At 42.3% G+C, this 21,198-nt stretch overlaps 1 protein-coding gene across 9 annotated transcripts in view; it reads left to right on the top strand.

Moving 5' to 3' along the window:
• Nucleotides 1-21,198, top strand: part of CELF4 (CUGBP Elav-like family member 4) — a 723,065-nt gene that overhangs the window by 392,055 nt on the left and 309,812 nt on the right. For all 9 annotated transcript variants that reach the window (XM_056325512.1, XM_056325515.1, XM_056325511.1 and 6 more), the window contains exon 3: nucleotides 19,236-19,284. In XM_056325512.1, coding sequence (XP_056181487.1) covers nucleotides 19,236-19,284 — 49 coding nt within the window. The remainder of the gene's footprint in view (nucleotides 1-19,235; nucleotides 19,285-21,198) is intronic.

Here is a 21,198-nt window from a genome sequence, read left to right as displayed (position 1 = left end):
CTGGCACCATTAAGCCAATGGATCCTGGATAAGTGTTACTACTACAGCCATCCATAGCAAGGGAAAGCACATTCCCAAGCAGAGAGAGTGTGGAAGGTCTAATGAACATTAAGCAGAGCACCTGCTTTGCACTGGCTTTGTCACTGCTGGGCAGCTTTGTCCTGACAGAGTTCCTGTCCAGCCAGGGACGTACATCCATTCATCATTAGCCCTAATGCAAGCTTGGGAGTTTTAAAGCCAGGGCTAAATCAGACCATCTTAATTTGCAGGCTTAATGCGTTGCATATTATCCATATCCTTCCTATGGGATTTATCTTGATTAAGTGCTAATTTGTAACTGGTGGTATACCCAGTGAAGTGACTGATGAGAAGGGTGCCTGGGCAGAGAGTCTGTGTTTTGGCAGCGTTGCAGACTGAGGATGGGAAGCACTGTTCCCACCACAGACATGCAGGCAGGCAGTACATCTTATGCACATCCCCATCAGCCTGGTAGGTGAACTGTCCAGAAAGGTTTAGCTTGGGTTATTCTTCAGCTGCAGTGGAAGCCAAAGGTCTGCTGTGAGAGAGAGGACCAGTCTTACAAAGGTTTTTGGCTGTATTAAAAGTCTACCCCTGGGTTGCATAGCCTTGTCTGTGCAGAACCGCACAGGTCAGAAAAAGCATAACTGCTTCAGATAACCAAGTGTAGGCAGCCGTTCACACAGCCCAGATTGCACATCTTCAGTTGCCTATTGAATCCTTTCTGCACATGCCCACAGCTGAGCTGCCTGCCCCATCCCCTGCAGCGACACCAGCCCGTGTCCAGCCCCTCTGTCTTGCTGCTTCCACTCTGTGACCACCAAGTACCAGCTGGCGTAAATGTTGGGTGGATGAGAGCATTTTATACATGATCACAATCCCAATTTGACCACAAAACAGCTGGGAGAGTCTATCTGAGATATAAAAAAGCCTCTGAGATGGGCAGGGCTTTTCCAAGGAGCTAGGAAGCTGTATTTCAGGATACTTTCACTTCACTGACCTTTGCTTTGGAATAAGAAACAAACCTTCCACCTCCACCAGACACACCAAATCTCAGATCAAGCTACATCAGCATGTAAATTTCACAGGGTTTGAGGAGAAGCGACCTTTAAGCATAAATGGGTTCTCAACTTTTGCTATCACAGCACTGGCATTTCACTAAAATAAAAGCCTTTATTTCAACTGCTGCATGGGTACCTGAAACTGTGTCTGGTTCTGTAACCACCTGTCCTGCACAATTCATAAAAGCACACCTCATGTATACATTAAAAAAGTCTTACACCCAGAAACACACACACAGAAGTCAAGTCAAGATATTTCACAGCCCTATTTTACGGAAGGATGAAATAAAACTTAACTTTCTCTGTCATGGTAATAGTAAACCTAAGGAAGGCATCAAAAAGTCTTAACTTCTATGCTGTACAGAGGTGTTCAGCATTAGCAGCATTTCTCCTTTTGTCTGTTTTTCCTAACACTGAAAACAGTGGACAGTTTCTCAGCTGATGGGTACTGCTTCCTTTTACTTGAGTAACTAATGACAGCAGTTGAGGGGAAGGGGGGTATTGGGTTGAAGGAAGTTAATTAATTTCAGGGGGTTTAATCTCTTTTCTTTTGTACCAAACCATAAAACAAAAATTCTTCGGGAGCCAGAACATGTACCTCCAGTAATCGAAAGAGAGGCAAGGATCTGACTAATAGATATTACGTTCCATTATATGGTCTTGAAGTCAATAAACATTAGGTTACCTTCATGCAGTGAAAAAAGACCAGATTTATTAAAAAATCTTATCTGGAGGGTTTGCATTTCAATAGGATGTGAATTTGCATATTTTAACAATAACCTCCCATCATTCTGTCTGATCTGTGCTCAGTTGGCCATACAGATCACTTTATCTTGAATAGATTATCACCGGTTTAATAAACCCTTCATAATATGCAGGTATAACAATGGTACTTCATTGGATAAAGGAGGTATTAAAGTTCTTTTTCTGGAAATAGGGGTGGCCCAGCTAGTGATTAACTTTATACCTCTGTACATCCCTGTGCTGAATACAGGATTGAAGGAGAGTATTCCCATTATTCACATTCAAAATGGACCAGCTCTTCAGAGCTCTTGTTAACTCCTCATTGCCCATGGCATCTGTGCAGATTTGGGTGTCAACAGAGCCCAGGCTGCCGGGATTGTTATCTCAGGCAGTGGCCTCTACCTGAGACGTCAGGAAAAGGTGACACTTCCCCCAGGCTGAGTCCCGCTCCACAAACAGGGCATGATCAGTGCTGAGCTGTTTGATAGCGGAGGCACTTTCCCAGCGCTAGATGGAAGCAGGGTCAACACACTGCTCAGCAAAGAGCCAAAAAAGCTTCTAGGCAGATAGTTTAGATACCCCATTGTCAATGAAAAGCAGAATTATTCTTCCTCATCTCCTCTCCCAGGCTTTGACTTACTCTCTGCTTCCACTTTCGAGACAGAAACTCATTTTCCACTGGCTGCCCTTTACAAGAGATGAATCCGTCCCACAACTCCTGCATCCTGTCTTGTCATCTCAAAATGTTTGGTTGGGAGCAGCATGCTCAGACCCTCTACAGGAGCCAAACAAGACTCTGCCAAATCACAGGGCTGGCTTTTGCCTCCTGCAGTCCTCACAGGGACAGACTATTATTTGCACATGCCTGCTGTTCTGGGCTCCTGACCACTTTTCTTATGAGACACAGAGCAGAGCATTAGCATCAGTGCACTAGTGATGGGGGCAAATATAATTTTCATGTTGTCCTGCAATTTCTTATTTATTTTCATTTGTTTGACATTTTTGTTTCTTTATTGATACTTGCATTCTGACTTGGGAAAAAAAAAAAAAAACCACCACAAACTGATATTTGTCCTCTCTTGGATACCCAGTACAAAGCAGGCAGCTGTGTGGCTTAACTGTCCACACGCAAAGCTTATACAACCTGCAGGCTACTGTGTCATTAAGCCCAAGCTTGTAGACGTTAATGAGAGATAATGTTTACTCAGGACCAGCTCTGTGGTCATGCAGCCCTGGCATCTGGACTGCCTCACACCTGACCAGCTGGGAGCCCAGGAATAATGAATCTGGGGGCTGAGTGTACATGGTTGTATGAGAAAGATAATGTCACACACACGTTCCTCAAAATACTCTTAAGAGCAACTAGAACTTCTTATACTCTTGCCTTCATCTGTTTTCATTTTCTCTGCTCAAGCTGTATTTGTGCTTGCCTTTCCAAAGCTCATCTTGAGCTTTTTGCTTCTCGAGAACCAACACACTAGTGTGCTGCCTGACAGTGGCTAGTGAATAACGGAAAGTTATTGGCCTATAATAACCTGGCGTTATTGACCATAAATGCTTTAGTTAAAGCACACACACAGAGGCACACACCATCTCACATGAAGGAGCTGAATTTTGAATTCCCTTTGTCCAGCAGTGGCTCAACAGATCTTGTCATGGTGGTGTAGAGGGGCGTTTTGGCCTGGTGTGAAAGTAATGTTAATCAAACATTTCTGATGATGCCCTAATAAGATTCTTGTGTGGAATGAGCACAGTACTTGGAGCCACAAGCAAGTTGTCATTAGTCTTTTCACAAAGTTCCATGACTGCACAAACCTTTCCTGAACTTCAGCAAAATTTGCAGATTTTAAGGCTGAGGAGGACAATTTTCATCAAGCAGCCTGACCCCCACTGTAGGGTAAGCTAGAGACTAATGAATACCAGGAGCAATAACCAGTCATCAAACAGTCACACGACTTTTAGAGAGAAGGGAAAACTTCCAGTTTTGATGTCAGACTTCCCACTCCTTATTTTTTGTTTCCATCGAGCCAGCTTCCCCCCTGAAGTGGAAGTGTTGTCATCAGCTCCTTTGAGGCCACAAAATATTGGTCACCATGCTGGAATGCCTGCTCAAGGCTCATGTCTGGCCTTAGGTCCCCATCATCCAGCTGAGTCTGTATGGTGAGGCATCCCCATCTCCAGCAAAACCCCAACAGCTTCCTATGTCTGAATGGAGCCCTGCAGAAGTCCAAATGTTGCTGAGCTTGGCTGGGTCAGATAAAGATGTGAGTGAGTAACTGTTTAACTGAGCCAGATTTCTGAATAAGATATAATCCCAGCCACTAGTACAACTGCCATAAACCCTCCTAATCTGGCTGTGTTTGTGTAAGGATCTGAATTTTGTGGCTGGCCCCTGTTATGGAAAGTTTCCGCCCAGCTTTTGACAGATGAAACTTTGCAGCTTGGACCTGTTTCTGATTATCTATAAGTGTGCCACAATCAGCTGTAAAAGCTCCTCATTAGCTTTGTGGGTGCTGTTCTTCATATACAAAGCAGCCAGGCTAGCTGTGCCTGGCTTACTCTGTCTTTCAGGGTCAGATGCATGAAAGGCAGGATTGCTTTGGTTTCAGATTTGCCTGACTTGGAGCTCTTGAAAGTTGATGCAAGAACAAAATTTTCTCTCACAGCATTGCTGACCTATGGTACGGAAACAGCTATGAATTGGCATTTACAGCACAGAAAAGTGTCAAGATAGAGGGATTGACTCCCTCGCTTTTCCACGTTCAGGGCAGATTTTTCCTACTGATGCCAGCAGGCAGTGGAAGTGCCTGGAGCTGCTCCCATAGTCCAAAATCACTACATACAGGCAATCGCTGGAGTCAAAGGTGTGATCCAGGCTGTGTATCGAAGTAACTAACTTTTGAGTACATTTTAAGTACCTAATGAAGCAGGCTTCCCAGAGTAAATCCTTAATTTCTCCATCTAGGAAATTGGGTCTGCATAATTTAGTTGTCTAAATTTATGTAGCCAAGGGCTCCCTCTGGAGGTCTCCGAGCAGCCCAAGCAGTTTCTCTGCATGGGCCACGCTAGGCGCTTGCTACAGAAAGGCAATTTCACAACCAATCTGTTATTTCGGCACAGGCTAAGTCCTTTCATTAAGCAAATATGATCTCTCCCCAAATTTCAAATTTTCCTTCCAGTATTAGATCTAAACTGGGGGGTGAGGCCAGTTGGAAAGGAAAAATCGAGTTTCTCTCCAAAGTCAGGTAAGGGGCATGATAACCTAGGATATAACCTCCTTATGTCTAAAAAAAAAATAATCAGTGGGAGAAGCGCAGTGTCTCCTCTGTATGTGCACACCATGACTTATGCATATTCCTGGGACCAGCCCAACATATCAGACCACAGCAGGACATGGCACCAGTCTATGGCTCCCTCCAGGTGGGCAGCAGAGAGGGACGTGGTGACCCCCTCTCTCTGGTGGCCAGCAGTAGGACCAGGAAATGGAATGGAGGTGTGTCAGGGGAAGTTCAGATTGGAAATTAGGAAAAAGTTCTTTGCTGAGAGGGTGGCCCATCATGGGAACAGGCTCCCCACCACACCAAGTTTGTCAGAGCTCAGGGAGCATCTGGAGGACACTCTTCGTCGTATGATTTAGTGTTAGGTGGTCCTGTAAGGAGGAGAGAGTTGGACTCAATGATCCTTGTAGGTCCCTTCCAACCCAAGATACTCTATGATTCTGTGATTCTACGGCTTCCAGCTCTGTCCTTCCTTCCTCTCTATACATTGTTATATGACTGTTATGTTGGCATTATCTGGGCCTCGATAACCTGTGCCTCGAATTTATGGACCTTCTAACAAATATAAATTCCCTTTTGCATATACCCCATTTAATCAAAACCTTGCTGGTTTAAGCAGTCTGTTTTATTAAATTACCAACCTTTGAAGCCATTAACTCAATTGGAAGCAGCAGTTCTGTAGTCCTGAACAACCAAGGGGTAATATTGCAATGGTATGGGTTATGCAGAGTATGGCACGTTATAGTAACAGAGAGCTTATACAGCATTTTAGAACTTTACAATTTTGTGGCAATAATATCTAATTAATCCTTACAATGGTCCCTGAAGGTAAAGATTACTGCCTAACCCCTTTCTTCACGGAGGAAACTAAGTGGGGAAGAAGATGATAGGTAATAGACTTCAAAAGAGAGTTCAAGGCCCTATCTTTCCACACTCTGCATTCACAGTAAGTAAACCTCAGACTTCCCAAATTGCTTCTTTCCTTCTGAGAAAATCAACATGAAGTGACCATTATCTCCCTTTCCTGTATCCATATTGAAATGTGTAATGGCCTGAGTTTACTTTAAAACATCTCTAGCTTTTGGTGGACTGGAGAGAACAGGGAGGGAGACCCTAAAGGGTCCTAGAAATCTTGCAGGAGCAGGTTACACCCATTATACTTAAACACCTTTTGTAACTGCCTTTGGTGCTTCCCGTGGTTATCTTGTGCCTCTGGGTGCCTTCAGGAATTAAGCAGGCACGGTTTCAAAAGTCGGCATCGGTTCATGACTGTCATTTCCCACATTTCCCATTCTTCACCCAAGAATTTTTACTTTTCACTGTCAGGGTAGAAACAGCCACAAGTTCACCTGTGTCACCTCAGTTGTGTAATCTAACTGCAGATAATGAGGATGGTCACAGGAGCTCATCTAACCAGACCTGGGTACCTATGATCTTCCATGCAGAGACTACAGACATAAAAGGGTTCAGATGGGAAAAGTTGTTGTGTGTATGGCAGACGAATTATAGTTAGAAGTATCTTGGTAACAAAGTAAATGCCAAAGAACTTGGACAGCAATGTCCAACATGAAAACCAGATCTATTGATCTCAGATGATTGTTACCATGACATACTGTATGTCCTTACTAACTAAATGAAGTTTCAGGTCCATCATACAGAAGCAAGAGTGAGCTGCTGACAATAAGAACAGATACTAAATGTAAAGATTCTGTCTAAAGATTTATGTAGGTATATTTTTGTTCTATAAAACTTAGTAAAAGAATTTTTGTTTTCTTTAGTTTTAAGCAGGAAAAGATATTTTGGGGACAGCTTTATATATTTTTACCAGGTTTTGAAAAGTAAATGCAGAAGTAGAGACAATGAATAGGTACAAGAACTGGTCTCGATTTCAATTTGAAAAAGGAAGTCACAGATTTGGGATCAGTATCTGCTTTAAGCAAAGTACAGAGCGGAAAGAAACAGCTTAAAACAGTGAAAAGCAAATAAAGCTTCTAGTAATTAAAATTGCCTACTGTAAAGATGCATCAGACAAATTATCTCTAAGAATCATGTGTGTTATGATAATATAAATAAAGAAGATTTTATTTTCACATATTCATGTTGTTTGAGCTGTATTTTGAGCATTAAGAATTTTCTTTTATTCTGGAATTAAAATTCTTGTTGAAAGGTTGCTCAGATTCAAAAGTTGAGTATTTACGGAAAGCACGGTATGTCAGGAGACTGATGGTAAAGCCCCAAAAGCTAGAAGCACTGGCAGTGCCTGTAAGCAGGGCTAGATCAGCATTACCTTTAAATAAAGAGAGGTTTCCATTATACCCTAATTCAGAGAATTAATGAGTAGTTTATTTAAAGTAGATGATCTGGAAAAAAAAGCCCATGATTGTTCTCAGTGGTCACATCTCCAATTTATCTCATTTCATATTTACACCATGTAGCACCCAATTCACACTGCAGAGAGAGAAAGTACAATCTGGCCCAAATTTTCAGATACGCTCAGCACCCAGTGGACCAAAATCTTTTAATTATGTGTCTGTGTATTTAAGAATGTCCCACATTTGAAACAGAAGGTTCTTAAGTAGTGTTATTTCTTGCTCAGTTTCCCTCTCTGTGGTTTTTTACTCTCAGCGTTGCATCTTAAGAATATTTCTCTGGTGTGATTTTGGAAGGATGCTGCTAGAAAGCAGCAAGCCTTCTCCTCCATGCTGGTTCAAACATGTCAACGCTGCTTAGACTTGCTACCGATCCACACAGAAGACTCGGACCCTGGGAGTTCAGACACATACTGTAAAAACGTTAATGGCTAATACCACCAGAAAGTTTATAGCTGAATTTCTAGTGGCTCTGATCAATGCTCTGCCTTTAATCAAATGCTGCAGCACAGGAAGGGGAAGGAGGGAGGAAAACACAGTTGGATGAGTTGTCTTTCTTGATGGAGCCTCTCTGGTTTGCCTCTTCCAACTTCATCCAAGCCGAGCATGCTATGCAAGCAAGCAAGGGGGTCATTCACCAGCAAGTGAAAAGCAAATAGGAGTGAGGAGGAGCAGAGTAAATAACTTGGAGCTGTTGGCTGTGATGCCAGAGGAGGCATGCTGCTTCTGGCCACTAACAGATGTGGACAGGTGAACCTTTACACCAAATCAATCATCATATTTATTCTAATTGTATCGTAATAGTCCCCCAGGAGCTCAGTTCAAATGAGCTTGACATTATTAAAATTTTAATGCCCAGTTTTCATAGCTGAATGAATATTTAAAGGGTATGTCCCAGGCTTAAGTTATTATGATGAAGAAATTAATGGAATGTCTTGTTTAATGCTTTGGTACATGTTGATGCAATAAAAAAAAAAAAAAAAAAAGAAAGAAAGAAAGGAAGGAAGAAAAAAAAGGTGGTTGATCAGGGCAGAAAAGAAAGAAAGGCAATGTTTAGGCATGATTAAAGGAGGAAAGCATCAGCAATGCATTAGTATCAGACATCACTCATGCTGAATAGCTCTCAGCAGAGAGGAAATATCATTCAGGAGTGGGGGAAACAGGGTGTAGTCAGGGGCCAGAAGAGAAGCAGCTCCACATGAATGATAGATTAGAAATAATCCCCGGGACTCTCCAACCACGTCCTGACATGGTGGAATGAAATTTCTAGCCTTTGCTGGCTGGAACAGACGCAGAAAATCACCTTTGTTACCCAGCCAGGGTGTTTGTTTGTTGTAAGTACCCAGATCAACTTTGAAGGATGGCATAATTAATCAGTGATACTCATCAGTCTGGTAATTATGTTATAGATAATTGTCAAAACATAGGACCAGATGATACCAGCTATACATAGATGGGGGTGAGGGGTAGTTAGTTTTCTGTTAGAGGGCCTGATTCTATAGAGGCTGAAACTGGCACAAGGAACAGCATTGACCGTGAGGATCTGGGATCTGGAAAGATTGAAAGGTTTTGTTTTGTTTTGTTTAAGCCTTCCATGCTTTTTCAAATTCAGGAAATATTTGGGAAACTAAGGATTTTTGTTTTCTCCTCTTTTTGTATGATATACTAATTTGCAAGGTTCCTGCTTGTGCTGATTCATTTACTGTTAGGAACAGAGGACTAACTTGGATGGGTGGAGGGGCTTAAAATCCTTCCCCATGCCTGCCCCCCCCCCCCCCCCCCCCATGCATTTCTTAGCTGTGAAAGAGGACTAAAGAAAAAGTTAATGCTCTAAGTCCTTTCGCAAAAGATTTCCTTTAAAGGACCACTGCCAAGATTAAGTTAATCTTATTCTTTCTCTAAGGCTTTCCTTGTTTGTTGGTGGGTTGGGTTTTGTTTTTATTTTTATTTAATTATTTTCCTTTTGCCAGTTCCTTCGGGAGCTGCAGCCCTGATCCAGTGCACAGCCAAGGGGTTTAACTTTAGGCAAGGTTTTCACACATGTAATTTGAAGTGTGATTTCCAATCAGTTTAGACAAACCAGTGGAGAAGGTGGCATGGCTGCTGTTTTGTTTGTTTTCTTCTTGAATGGGATTTATTTCAGGTTATCTTAAAATAATTAAAATTTCTTTTTCAACTAATAGAACTGAAAGGAGAGCACAGCCACACCACCTGTGTAATGATAGGGATATGCCTTGAAAGGAAGCCCTTAGGTTTCAGAAATGCCACAGCATCCTGCTTGGAATAGGTTTAGGGGTGGTCCTCCCGGGGTGTAGGACTGGGGGGCAGTGGACTGCTCCCTGTTCTACTGCAGCAAGCTTACCCCACAGATGACCTTGACCCTTGGGAGAAAGGAAAGTAGGTGGGAGGAGGAAAGTGAACATTTCACCCTTGAAAGCAGGACAGTGCTAGGGGGAAGTCACTTTGTGGCTCTAAGTGGGTCTAGTCTGGTACCAAAGAAAACTTGCTTGCAGCCTTACCCCTGTGATAGCTTCTTCCAGCTCCTGGGGAGGCTATGCTTTAATTAAGGCCCTGAGGCTACCTGCACATTTATATCAGTGAGGGAGCCTTTATTTCACGATTCTGGCAGTGGGTGAAAGCAGCTAGTTAATTTACACTGCTTACTCAGTTGTTTGTCAAATGACAGTGCTGTGGAAAGCATTTCTCCATGGGCAAAAGGGCTGGCTGTGGTTCTTATCTTTGTGGCCAGGCATACAAAGCCACAAGCACAGAAGGTCTAATCTTCTTGGATGGACAGTGGCCAAGCTCCTTTTGCACTCAAAGCACAGATGTCAATGGAGCTTGGCCTTGCCTAAAGTCTGCAGAGTCAAGCCGAGCAACCATTAGTGGCAAAGGCGGCATTTGGGTCTTGCTTCAGAAGGGGAGATAAAGCCTAGAGACTGAAGAGCACAGCAGGGAAGTGACAACAGCCAGAGGTCATGGGCTCTGGATAAGGAAAAGATGAGAGCAGATGTTAATCTCTAAGTGAGGGGGCAGGGGTTGTGCCTGTAATGCCTTGAGTAATACATCTGTGCCTCTGGCCTGCTTGCCTGCCCCACTGATGCCCATGCTGAAGCGGTCTCTGGCCTCTGCACTGTGCGGTCAACACCGCAACAGGCACAGGACCCATATGCAGAGCACACCCTGCCTTTCCCCTTACCTGCTCTTCCTCACTACGGCAGCTCCTGAGAATGCCCCAGGCTGTGCTCCTGCCTGGGTGAGCACCAGCTGCAGACAGGACAGGGCAACCTGAGAGCAGACCCACACAGAGAGCAGCTATGGGGCAGCCCAGATACAAAGTCTGAGAGCAACCTTCAGCTAGGCAGGGCAGGCACGGTTAAACCTACAGCCGCAACCGCCCAAGCTGACTACACGTGCCAAAACTGATCTAGGATCCTTGGTGTGTATCTTGCTCATTTAAGTTCTATGTTGCCACCTAGATAAAGTTATTCCTTAGCCATGCTGGGTAGTTTAAGGCTATCTTGGTTGTATCTACATGGACTACCTTCATATGTGTGGATTAAGCTGTTGCTCTGCCCGGAAAGAGCTTGGGATCACAATATCTAGGCTAAAAGAGAAAGTGTTTGCTTTTTACTAAATTCATGCAGTGTTGGCTAATAGAAAATGCCAGGGATAGAGAAGAACAATTTTAGATAAAAGGTGGTTTGGGCACATTTTAAAATTACATGTAAATTATATCTTGAAATAAACTCAAGTGGGAAATTAGAGAAGAGGTGAGATTGTGGAAAAGCTTAACCCTACTGATATTAAGGAAGAGAGGAGGAAAGGACATGAAAAGACTTAGTTTTATATTAGAACTTGATGTGTTTATGAACAGAATTTCACATAGCGATTGCTCATACTAGCAGCAGGGAACTAGATTTAATGAGCAGGGTGTCCCTTCAGAGCTTATACCTCTGCTGTAAGGAATCACAGACAAATAGACCCTTTTATACAGCTTAGCATCACCAGTGGGGCAATCCTGGGCCTCTTTACATGCTTGAGTAAACTCACTAAATGTCCAGGGACTTCTCACGTACACATGAGGGGTCTGGAACTGCAGACATATTTCCCAAGATAAAGCCAGCATCCACCAGGACCCCTTCTCTCCCAGGGAAGAAAGGTCAAGTGCACAAGCCAGGCAAGATAGTATGAGTGCAAAAAAATACCTGTCTGGGTGATCAGAGCATGAGTACCTCACTGGTGTGTGGTGGCACAGGCTAGCAGGTGAAAGCAGACTTACTGAATATCGGTTTTACTGTGTGACTGCCCAGAGCTTTAAGGGGATCTCTTGCTGTCTCTTTCACGTGCAGATTTGCATATGAAAAGGTACATGTAACATAGAAATACTAAAACAAAAAGTAGTGCTGTCTGTCTTATTTTTTTAAAATAAGGCTTTGTTGCTCCAAGCATCCTGTGTTTTGCCTCCTACTGCCTTCAAAACCTGCCAAGGACTGAGTTCCTCCTCTACCCCTCCCAACTTTGTTTAAAACCAGAGGCACCAAAGGTTAGGCACTACATGCTCAGCTTTCCCAAATACAAACCAAAGGATTTGTTGTGCCAGAAAGGTTTATTTTACTATAAACAAGATCAGCAGTTTCTTCACACTCAAGCCCAGAGTGTTCTGCAGGGAGAAAGTTTTGGATTTGGAGCCATGAGGTTCTGCACATGAGCCTGAACTAAACTTAAGCCACCTCTAGGTTCATCTATATACAAGAGACAAGTGAAAAGATGAATTGATAGTTAGACGGATGGATTATAATGTATTTTATATGATATATAGAAAATACTTTCAGAGTGCGGGGATGGTCGGTAGCAATCATTCTCAGGGGTAGGCACCAGAGCATTAACTGATTTGTAAAGGTCAGATCCTTCAAGATTTTTTTCATATCTCATACATTCCCATTTCACGTCTTCTCATTTATTTGTGTACATGTTTGTGACACACATCTCATCAGGCATGGAAGAGGATGGTGGGGAGGAATTAAGAGTCCACCACCCAGATAAGGTTTGGGATTGAGTCATTTCAGATGCAATGCAATTCAGATTACTAGTGAGTTCTTCCCACAAGGCAAGCCAAAGTGATTTTTTTCACCAAACTTTCTAAAATATTTCCTCTCCTTGCTCTTTCATTAATCCAACTTTGTAACAATTTGCAGTGTCCACACAAAAGTATGCTTAAGATGTAATCACACGGCGATTCATGCAACCACAGCATTTACCTTTATTGCCATGGGGGCAGGGTTTTGCTCCATACCTTACAGCTTCAATATACAAATACAGAAAGCTGGTTGTGTAGCTAACCTATGTTGAAGCAGCTTTCCCGATTCTGTAACATTCACAGAAATTCGTTGGAGGTAAGGAACTGGGCCCTGACTTTATTTTTTTTCTTCAGAGAGAGGAGCTTGCTTTGGATTCACTTTTACGGCTATCTAGTTTAGATCACTGTAATTCAATTATGGTACAGAGTGATTTACTTGAACTTTGCAATTACACACACACAAATCAATTGTAGGTGATTTTCTTGGCCTTTCCAAACTTTGACACTAATATACTTTGCATTTCCTTAGGGCCTTCAATCACAACAGATTTTGCTCAATGCTTTAAAAGTTATGACCCACTCCTACAAACACATTCCTGCCAGTACCTTTACTTACATAAATAGCTGTGTTGACTTCAGAAGAATTACTATTGTGTACATGGCAGATTCCCAAAAAGCTGGAAGAACTGGTAAAATGAAATTCCAGTTAGTGCTTTGAGGGAGATTTTGAACAAGAAAAACCTTTTCCACTGAAGAAAAAAAAAGGAGCAACCCTTTTTTTCTGGAAATTTCAGGGCAGTTAGTAAACTATTCATGTCTCCAGTTAACATCTAGGCTATGTCATGAGATCACCAAGAACTGTTTGACATCTTTAGGAAGCAAGTTGTTCTGGTATGGGATTTTCTTCCATGAGGCTAACCAGCATCTGAAGAGATGCAGTAGTGCCCAATAAGCATTTGCTAAGACCTGCTAGCTCACATAAGAGTCTTATCCTTTGTGATTAGGTCACAGCAGTGTTTCATCATTGATTTAGAGGGCTGATGCCTGAACAATACCAAACACGACACATCAATGAGCAAGAAAGAGTTTCTTATTTGCCATTTTATCTGTCCACATAATTCAGGCTTAGAAATGACTGGACATTTGTTGGTTTCTTTCTTTGTTTAACACCAGCATTAAGATATATTTTTTTTTTTTTTTATCAGCCACCTTCATGCTACATTAGGGTATCTTTATCTTCATTGTATAGAAAAGAAAGCTAAGAAAGAGGCAGATGTAATGATATGTCCAAGTTCATCCAGAAGGCCGGTGTAAAGCTGGAAACAGGCTCTGTCAGAGGTTAACACCTCTACTTTTTACACTGTACCAGACTGACTCTTTGGGAACTTCAGAAAACATCTACAATAGAATACCTTTCCTCATAGTTTTTGATACAAAGCTTTAATCAAACTGCCCAATCTGTTCTCAGGGAGTATTCAAATTTCTTAAGCCCCTTAAGGAAGGGTGGAAAGGCTCTTATTAGCTAGGTGATCACTGTGGTCGTCTTCCATGGTCTTACAGATCATACAGCTCTAGAATCACTTTTGTCTCCTGAAGTGACTTCTTCCTTAAGGACAACCAGCATATTACATCCAACACAGCTCTTTTCTACCTTGGACACAATTTTCCTAACCGTTAGTGGCGTTTCAGTGATCTTCAGTAGTCTTCTCCTCTTCTCACTTTTCCTTCCTGTTTCAGATCACATTTGAAGCCATTCCCTTGCTCACCATCCTCCCTGCTTTCTTCTTTTCATCTCTGTGTTTGTTCATTTCAAGCCTGGTAGAGCCTTAGTCCTGGCTAGAAACACCAGGTATATTAATGAGTAATGAAAAGCAAGTGACACAAGAAAGTAAAGTGTAGTAGGAACAGTGAGAGGGAGAAAGATGGAGACAATGAGAAATCAGCTGTCTCTGCTTCATGCTCTTCTTTCCCTGGTGATTCTTCTACCTGCTTTAAATTAATATCAAAGCCAGAGGGAGCAGAAAAAGGTTGGTGGGGGAGAAAACGACAACCTTAGGAAAAGAAAAATCATGATGCAGAAAAGCGTCTGTCCCCTGTCTAATTCCTGCAGTGGCCTGTAGCTGATGTTGCTGAGAAAAATACAGCAGCAAGCTCTGACATTTCATTTCTGTGGAGAATTGAAAAAGGGCTTGCTGTAATTCATCGCTTCTTGTAACTCAAACCCTTTTTGACAGGAGAACCTGCGCTGTCTTTTAACAGTGGCACCACGGTGGCTGTAATTGGACATGAAAAATGATGTCATGTTTCTACTTCCAGGGAGGATTGGGGTGGGGCAAATGGCAAGTTGGTGCGAGAGGGTGACATCTGGCATTATTTGGATGAGTTTGTTTTAGGCAAAAGAAAGGAAAAGCCAAAATGAAGGGTATGAAGTGTAACAGGTACAATTATCTTTTCCAAGGATAGTAAAGATGGGTTTTGGCAGAGATAAATGTGCAAAGAATCAAAGAAAAATAAGAACCATGATGCATCTGAAGTTCTAACTCCTCCATCAACCCAAACGGGGTTCCTGAAACGGGGCCGATTCACAGTTGTAATGGTATCCAGTGCCCATTGTTCTCAATACAGATGGAATCTGAGGCACAGGCTTCGCCTGACGCCTCACTGGGAGCACAGTTGTTGGTAAAGCTCTGATTTGCCATCCCCTTGCCAGCCCTTTGAGAACTGGGTCTGTCATATGTAACCAGAAACTCAAATTTTTGGCTCTTGCCTAAACCCCTTTGTGTCTCAGTGGTCCTCAGCACACCTCTGTTATGGATTGTTCTTGAATGAGGCACTTTCAAGTAAATTTGTGGCCAAAATGGATAAACATTGTCCTGATTTTTTAATGGTTTTATCACTATTAGGCATTCTGGTACCATAATGTCATGAATCTTCACAGTTTCTATAAAGAAAAAAATTTAGTCAGGTCTTAAAGTATAGGAGGTAGGCTAAAGGGACATAAAGTATTTCTGGGTTAACTAATGGTAAAACAGTAAACTTCTTTTACTGTAGCAACCCAACAGGGATAACACAGAATAAGGAACCAAGACCATATTTCAAAGGAGAGCACAGAGCACACCATGGGCAGAGGAAAGAAGGACCATTGTGATGGACAAAAGTGTAGAGCATCCTAGAGGAAAGCCTAACAGAGTTCATCCAGTCCAGCTGTCAGTTCAAATGCTCATCAGCCTACCTTGGTCTTTCCCCATGTACACAAATCTCTTTTGAATAATTCTAGTGATAGGGATCAATAAAACCTCACAGCCATTTCTGTAGTTCCTATGTTCCCATGTGGATACCTGTGGTATTGATTAGATCTGCTGACTGGTAAATCTTTCTCCTATCACACTCTCAGGGTCCACCAAGACAGAACAAATACTAAAACTGTCCATATCAGTATTCCCCAAATACTACTCAGAAGACTACCATCTGAAGTATAAATTTTGGTTTCTTTGCATTAAACCCATGACAATACCCGGTTGAAAAACAAGCAGAGATTTAACCTCTCAGTTCCCTTTTCCACAAGAAGGCACTTCCCCAGACTGGGGAAGGTATGTCTGTCTGCCCTTTTATTTCCCCACATAACCCTTTTCTGCTTGCTGTGCTAGCTCTTGCTCCCATGGTGTCTGTATTAAAAAAAAAAAAAAAAAAAAGTTTCATAGACAGAGAAAGGAAACTTAATTATTTCCTCTCAGTGTTTCCCCCTATAATTGGTGTCTTTCATGTCAAGATGATCTCAATTTGTATTATGGGCTCTGTGCAGGCAGCACTTTCTCTTTGGTCTATAAAGAAGTTGTCAAGTGTATAAATCATAGTATACATTAAATTACACTAGCCTTTTACTTATTAATTTCCCCAGTTTTTTTCTTCCTCTGTTGGATGATCGTTCCCTCCCTCTTTTTTCCCTTTCTTGGGGATTGTCTTTTTTTCCTCATGCCTCAATCTAAAAAAATCTAAAAAAACCTAAGAAGAAACAAACAAAAAAAAACCCCCAAAAAACCCCAACCACAAAACAAAACCCACAAACCAACTGCAAACAAGCAATAGTCTCCTCTCATTTTAGCTAATAGGGATATGGTGATCTCTTCTGCCTTTTGATAACCGGCCACACCCAACTCAACAAGTAGGGAAAGCTCTGTCTTGTTTTCCTAAAGGCTGGATCCAAAGTTCACTCAAGTTCAGTGGGGATTTTCATGGCTTTTAGCAGGGTTCGTATCAGTACCTACATTGGAGGATTTATGGAGTGTTCTTTGTTGCAAGGCTGTGTCCATTTTGGGCTCCAGACATTGCCTCCCAGGGCTCTGCGCAGCACACCTCCCATAAATTCCTGGCTGCTGTGACTGTTTCTCTTACTGACTGCTTGGGATGCAGGTTCTGTCTGTCTTGGATTGAGCACCAGGGACCCCTGACCACTCTCCTCTGATGACTGGAGTTAGATCAGCCATTGCCTCCACATTAGGAAACCATAATTTATAGCATGAGTGCAGCTGTCAAAAGTTAACAGGTTTCACATCTGACTTGCGTACATGGATGGTGTCAGCACCAACCTGATGTAAACACAAATCAGTCGCAGGGGCTGAACAGCTGGGGAAAGTTAAAGAACAGTAACTGTGTAGTCTGGGCTCATTATCCTGCAAGTGAGAACCAAGACGGGGTTCATATCACCCAGCTCTGACTGCATAGATTACTTCTATGATTAGTGGAGAGGAACAGGCACGGCAGAAGATCAGTCATCCTTTTAATTTCAGACACCAAGCTTAAGAGTGGCTTAAAATTACACTTTTTAAACATCTGGAGTAACATGGCATAAGTTAGCCTCCTCACCTGTGTGTTGTCAGATCTGTAATTGTCTGTAACAGCCACCTGCTCACATGTGGTTACAGGAGACCTATGGCAGGATGTCCATCCTGCTGCTGCTAACACATCACCTCCAGCCTTGCCAGTATCTTGTGATATGTGTATGACCAACAGGTCTTTACAGTTGCAGAAGCAAGGACTGATACAAGGTTTATCTAGTATCAGATTCTTTGTTGGTTTTAGCACTTTAACTGTCTGGAGTTACAGATGATACAGGTATTCAGGAGAGAAGAAATTGCTCAGTAGCATCTGTAGCCATTGATCCTTTTCTTCCCGAGTGTGAGTCTAACTGTAGTGAGTTTATGGCTAAGTACATTTTCCTCTAGAGACAACAGTGCAGCAGGATCTGCTAGGCTCTCCATCATCTTAACCTACTTGTCAGCCAGCTTGATAACTTTTTATTACTAAATATGTGTGCAGAGCAATTAGAATAAATCTAAATTATTATGAACTACTTCCAAAAAAAAAAAAGGGAAATTAGGAAAAAAAGAAAAGAGAAAACTAACAGCCTTGCTGCCCGACTCTGATTATCCACAAATAAGGGAGGGATAGTATCACCTGAAGACACCTGTGACACTCATCAGCCAAATTGTGGTCTGACTTTATTGGGAAGCAATGGAAGCAATGTGTTGGAAGATTCCCATTGCCTTCTGACTTCCTGCTCCTTGTGATGACTGTTTGCACTTGCTTTTTTTTTTTTTTTTTTTTTTTTTTTTTTGGTTGCCAAATCTAAGGGATACTTTCATTCCACTCAGGGGTGCAGGGGTGGTCACACACAGAAAGTTACATTGAATAGTCCATCTGCATAGTATATGAATTGCTTTAAGTGACATGGAGGAAGAGGCAGGGAAGGGCTTTCAGATGAAAATCTCAACTGGTTCTGATCTGATCTGTTTCTGCAGCTATTAACAGGGAGGACATTCCTCACCCCTGTTCATCGGACACTTACAAAATGTTAGGCACTACCACTGAAGATGATTGTGGGCATCTTTTGCCCTCTCTCCTGGGAGCGAGCAGCTCTGGGGGTAATGATGCTACCCAGTGCTTTCGTTGAGGGAGAGAGGGATAAATTGGAGAGCAGAAATCCTATTCACAGCACAATGGCAAAGCTTTTATAGTTTCTCACGTTCTGATGTGAGAAAGGAAAATGATGTTTGAAAAAGAAACAGCAAGATGTTTTGACTCATATCCTACTCTCTCCCCCCCCCAAAAAAAAAAAAAAAAAAAAAAAAAAGACTCGATGGCCAACACTCCTGCAGCATGTGGACAAATCAGATCCAAATCCCATTCCCCAAGGATGAGATGGAGCATGCTATGTTATGGGTGACTATCTTACTGAGCTAACAGTGAACAGTGAAGGTGGAATTCACTTTTCCATTTTCTTTTCATCGTGCCAATCTCAAGAAATCTTTGCAATTAAAGTTTCACTGATCCCAATGTTCTAACAAAGCATTCCTGCTCTGACAGAGTAGTGTTTCCAGAGAAAACTATTAGAAAGTTAAAAAGCTGTGTTTAATATTTCATTGCCTGCGTGAAATGAGTCAGACCGCTCTCCCAATGTGATTCAGCAGAGCCTCTGTCAGGTGAATGGGGTGACACTGATTTACCTCAGACTAAGAAGCAGCCTGTATTCAGTGGTGACTTATTTGCTTACTAATTGGTTTTTTTCCACCCTCATGAAGTAAATTCTGGTGCTAACTATGTTGCATGGTTAAAAAACAAAGCAAGACTCTGCATGAATGTTTAATTCCACCATTAATTATGTGTCTCTCTCCGCTCTTTCTAACAGATGAACAGACCAATCCAGGTGAAACCAGCGGACAGCGAGAGCCGAGGAGGTAGTTGACTGCATTGCTTTCAACCACACTGCTAAGTATAATTGTTGTCTCTGGCTTCTCTCAGGCAATGTGCTGATCAATTAGTAACGTAATCACTGCCAAAGAAATTCCCTCTGCAGCAAAGATTCTCTTTATTAAATCTCCTTTACTTCGTCTCGCTTTCCTCATATTCAATTATTATTTGATTTTAAAAGGCAGGCAGGTGCCAGAAATTGCCTGGGAAACAAATAACTGCCTTGTTAAGAAGTGAAGCATCAGGCACTGACTTAACAAAGTTTAACAGCAGTGATGGCAATGTAGGTTTTCCAGACCTGTGTTGGGCTGAGCTGCAGAGGTGTTTAATTTGACTAGGATGAGGCAGATATATTATGGTTTATCTGACCATGTTGTTTTCGCTTGGCCTGAAGGAATTCTGCTTTTGGAAAAAGGAAATTCTAAGGTAGCAGTTTTCTGCACCTGTATCAGCTTATCTGGATAAACCTGTTGTGGAAACAAAAGACTTCTCTCAGTCACAGGGAGTTATTCGGGATTAGTACAGGTGTAGCCAAAATCAGGAGCTGGTCTTTTGCTTTTCCATACTGCACAGTAGATTTGGAAGGCTTTGCCGAGTGACTGTTTGGTAGATCAACAGTGTTAAGGTGTTTCCTGTAGAAGGTTTTTTACCACAACTGATATGGTTTGTCAAAGCAAACACAAAGCCCATGGGGAAAGTGTGAGATAGTCTGTTATGCTGGATAAATTATCATTGCGCTTTTTTTCTTTTTTTCTTTTCTTGTGTCTGTACATTTATATATACATGCATATATAATGACACGGTGCTTCCTTCCGCTCTCCACCTATCTCTTCAGGAAAAAATAGAGCAGCTTTTGCTGATACATGCAGCAGAAACACTAGTGCTTATGTATCATATGAGTGTGGGAGTATATTTTGTCATTTAGTAATGATGTGGCTCTTAGATGTGTGAAAATTCTTTAATTCCCACCACATACGTAAACTCTTCTTCCTTTATGCAACAACTATCTTCAGGCTGGCATTAGTGGAAACCATCAACAACTGCTTAAAAGTAGTAAAATGTGTCGCAGACAAAAGGTGCTGAAATTGTGTTCTTTTCTCAGTTGAAAGCTTTGAATTCCAGAGGCTTTGAGTGCATCAGTGTGAGGCTGAAACTCTCCAATGACTCAAGTCATTGGAGGACTTTGTACGTAGCTTGTAGTTAAAGGGCTGGTGTTACAGAGTGGTGAAACCAGCAGGTCAGCAGAGGCTCTGTGAGGAAGGGCTGCGGTGCCACGTAATTGCAGAGCAGGAGAAGAGCTGAGTGCTGGAAAAATGCCAGAAAGCTCAGGGATAAATATTGCACTTTCAGAGTCCCTGTGAAGTAAATTTGAGGGAATTTGGCCAGCACTGGGCAGAATATCTGATGGGCTCCAGGATGGCAAGTTTCTGCTATCAAGGGCCACGATACGTTTCTAACCTGCCACAAAGGCATGTCACATTGTACAGCATCATCTGGTGGTTTTTAACAGAACCAGGTCAGTTTACCCTTTTTCCCTCCTTGCCTCACAATCTGGCTCTGTGTCTGAGCAGGAGTGGGTAAGCCATGGGCAGTTGTCAGTGCCGATTTCCTAGGGGAAAAGGCAAAGGCTCAGCTGCCTGGACAAATGAGGGGACATTATGCACATTCCAGTGGAACTCGTGCCGACAGCGAGAGTGAAGGGAGAGCCTTTTGTCTATTTAATTAGATGTACAAAAAAATAATAATTAGGCTGGCCAATTTGCTTAGTGCGCCTACAGGGTATGTAGCTCCCAATCACTGGGTTCGGGTTGGTTTTTTTTTGTTGGTTTTTTTTTTTTGTTGTTTTTTAATGTGAATCACTAATAGAGAATGCATGCCTGGCTTTCTGGGAAGCCTTTTCA

Source organism: Falco biarmicus, chromosome Z, assembly GCF_023638135.1.
Source record: "Falco biarmicus isolate bFalBia1 chromosome Z, bFalBia1.pri, whole genome shotgun sequence".
Taxonomy (NCBI): Eukaryota; Metazoa; Chordata; class Aves; order Falconiformes; family Falconidae; genus Falco; species Falco biarmicus.
The sequence above is the reverse complement of the archived record's forward strand: the minus strand, read 5'-3'. Positions and strand labels throughout refer to the sequence as shown.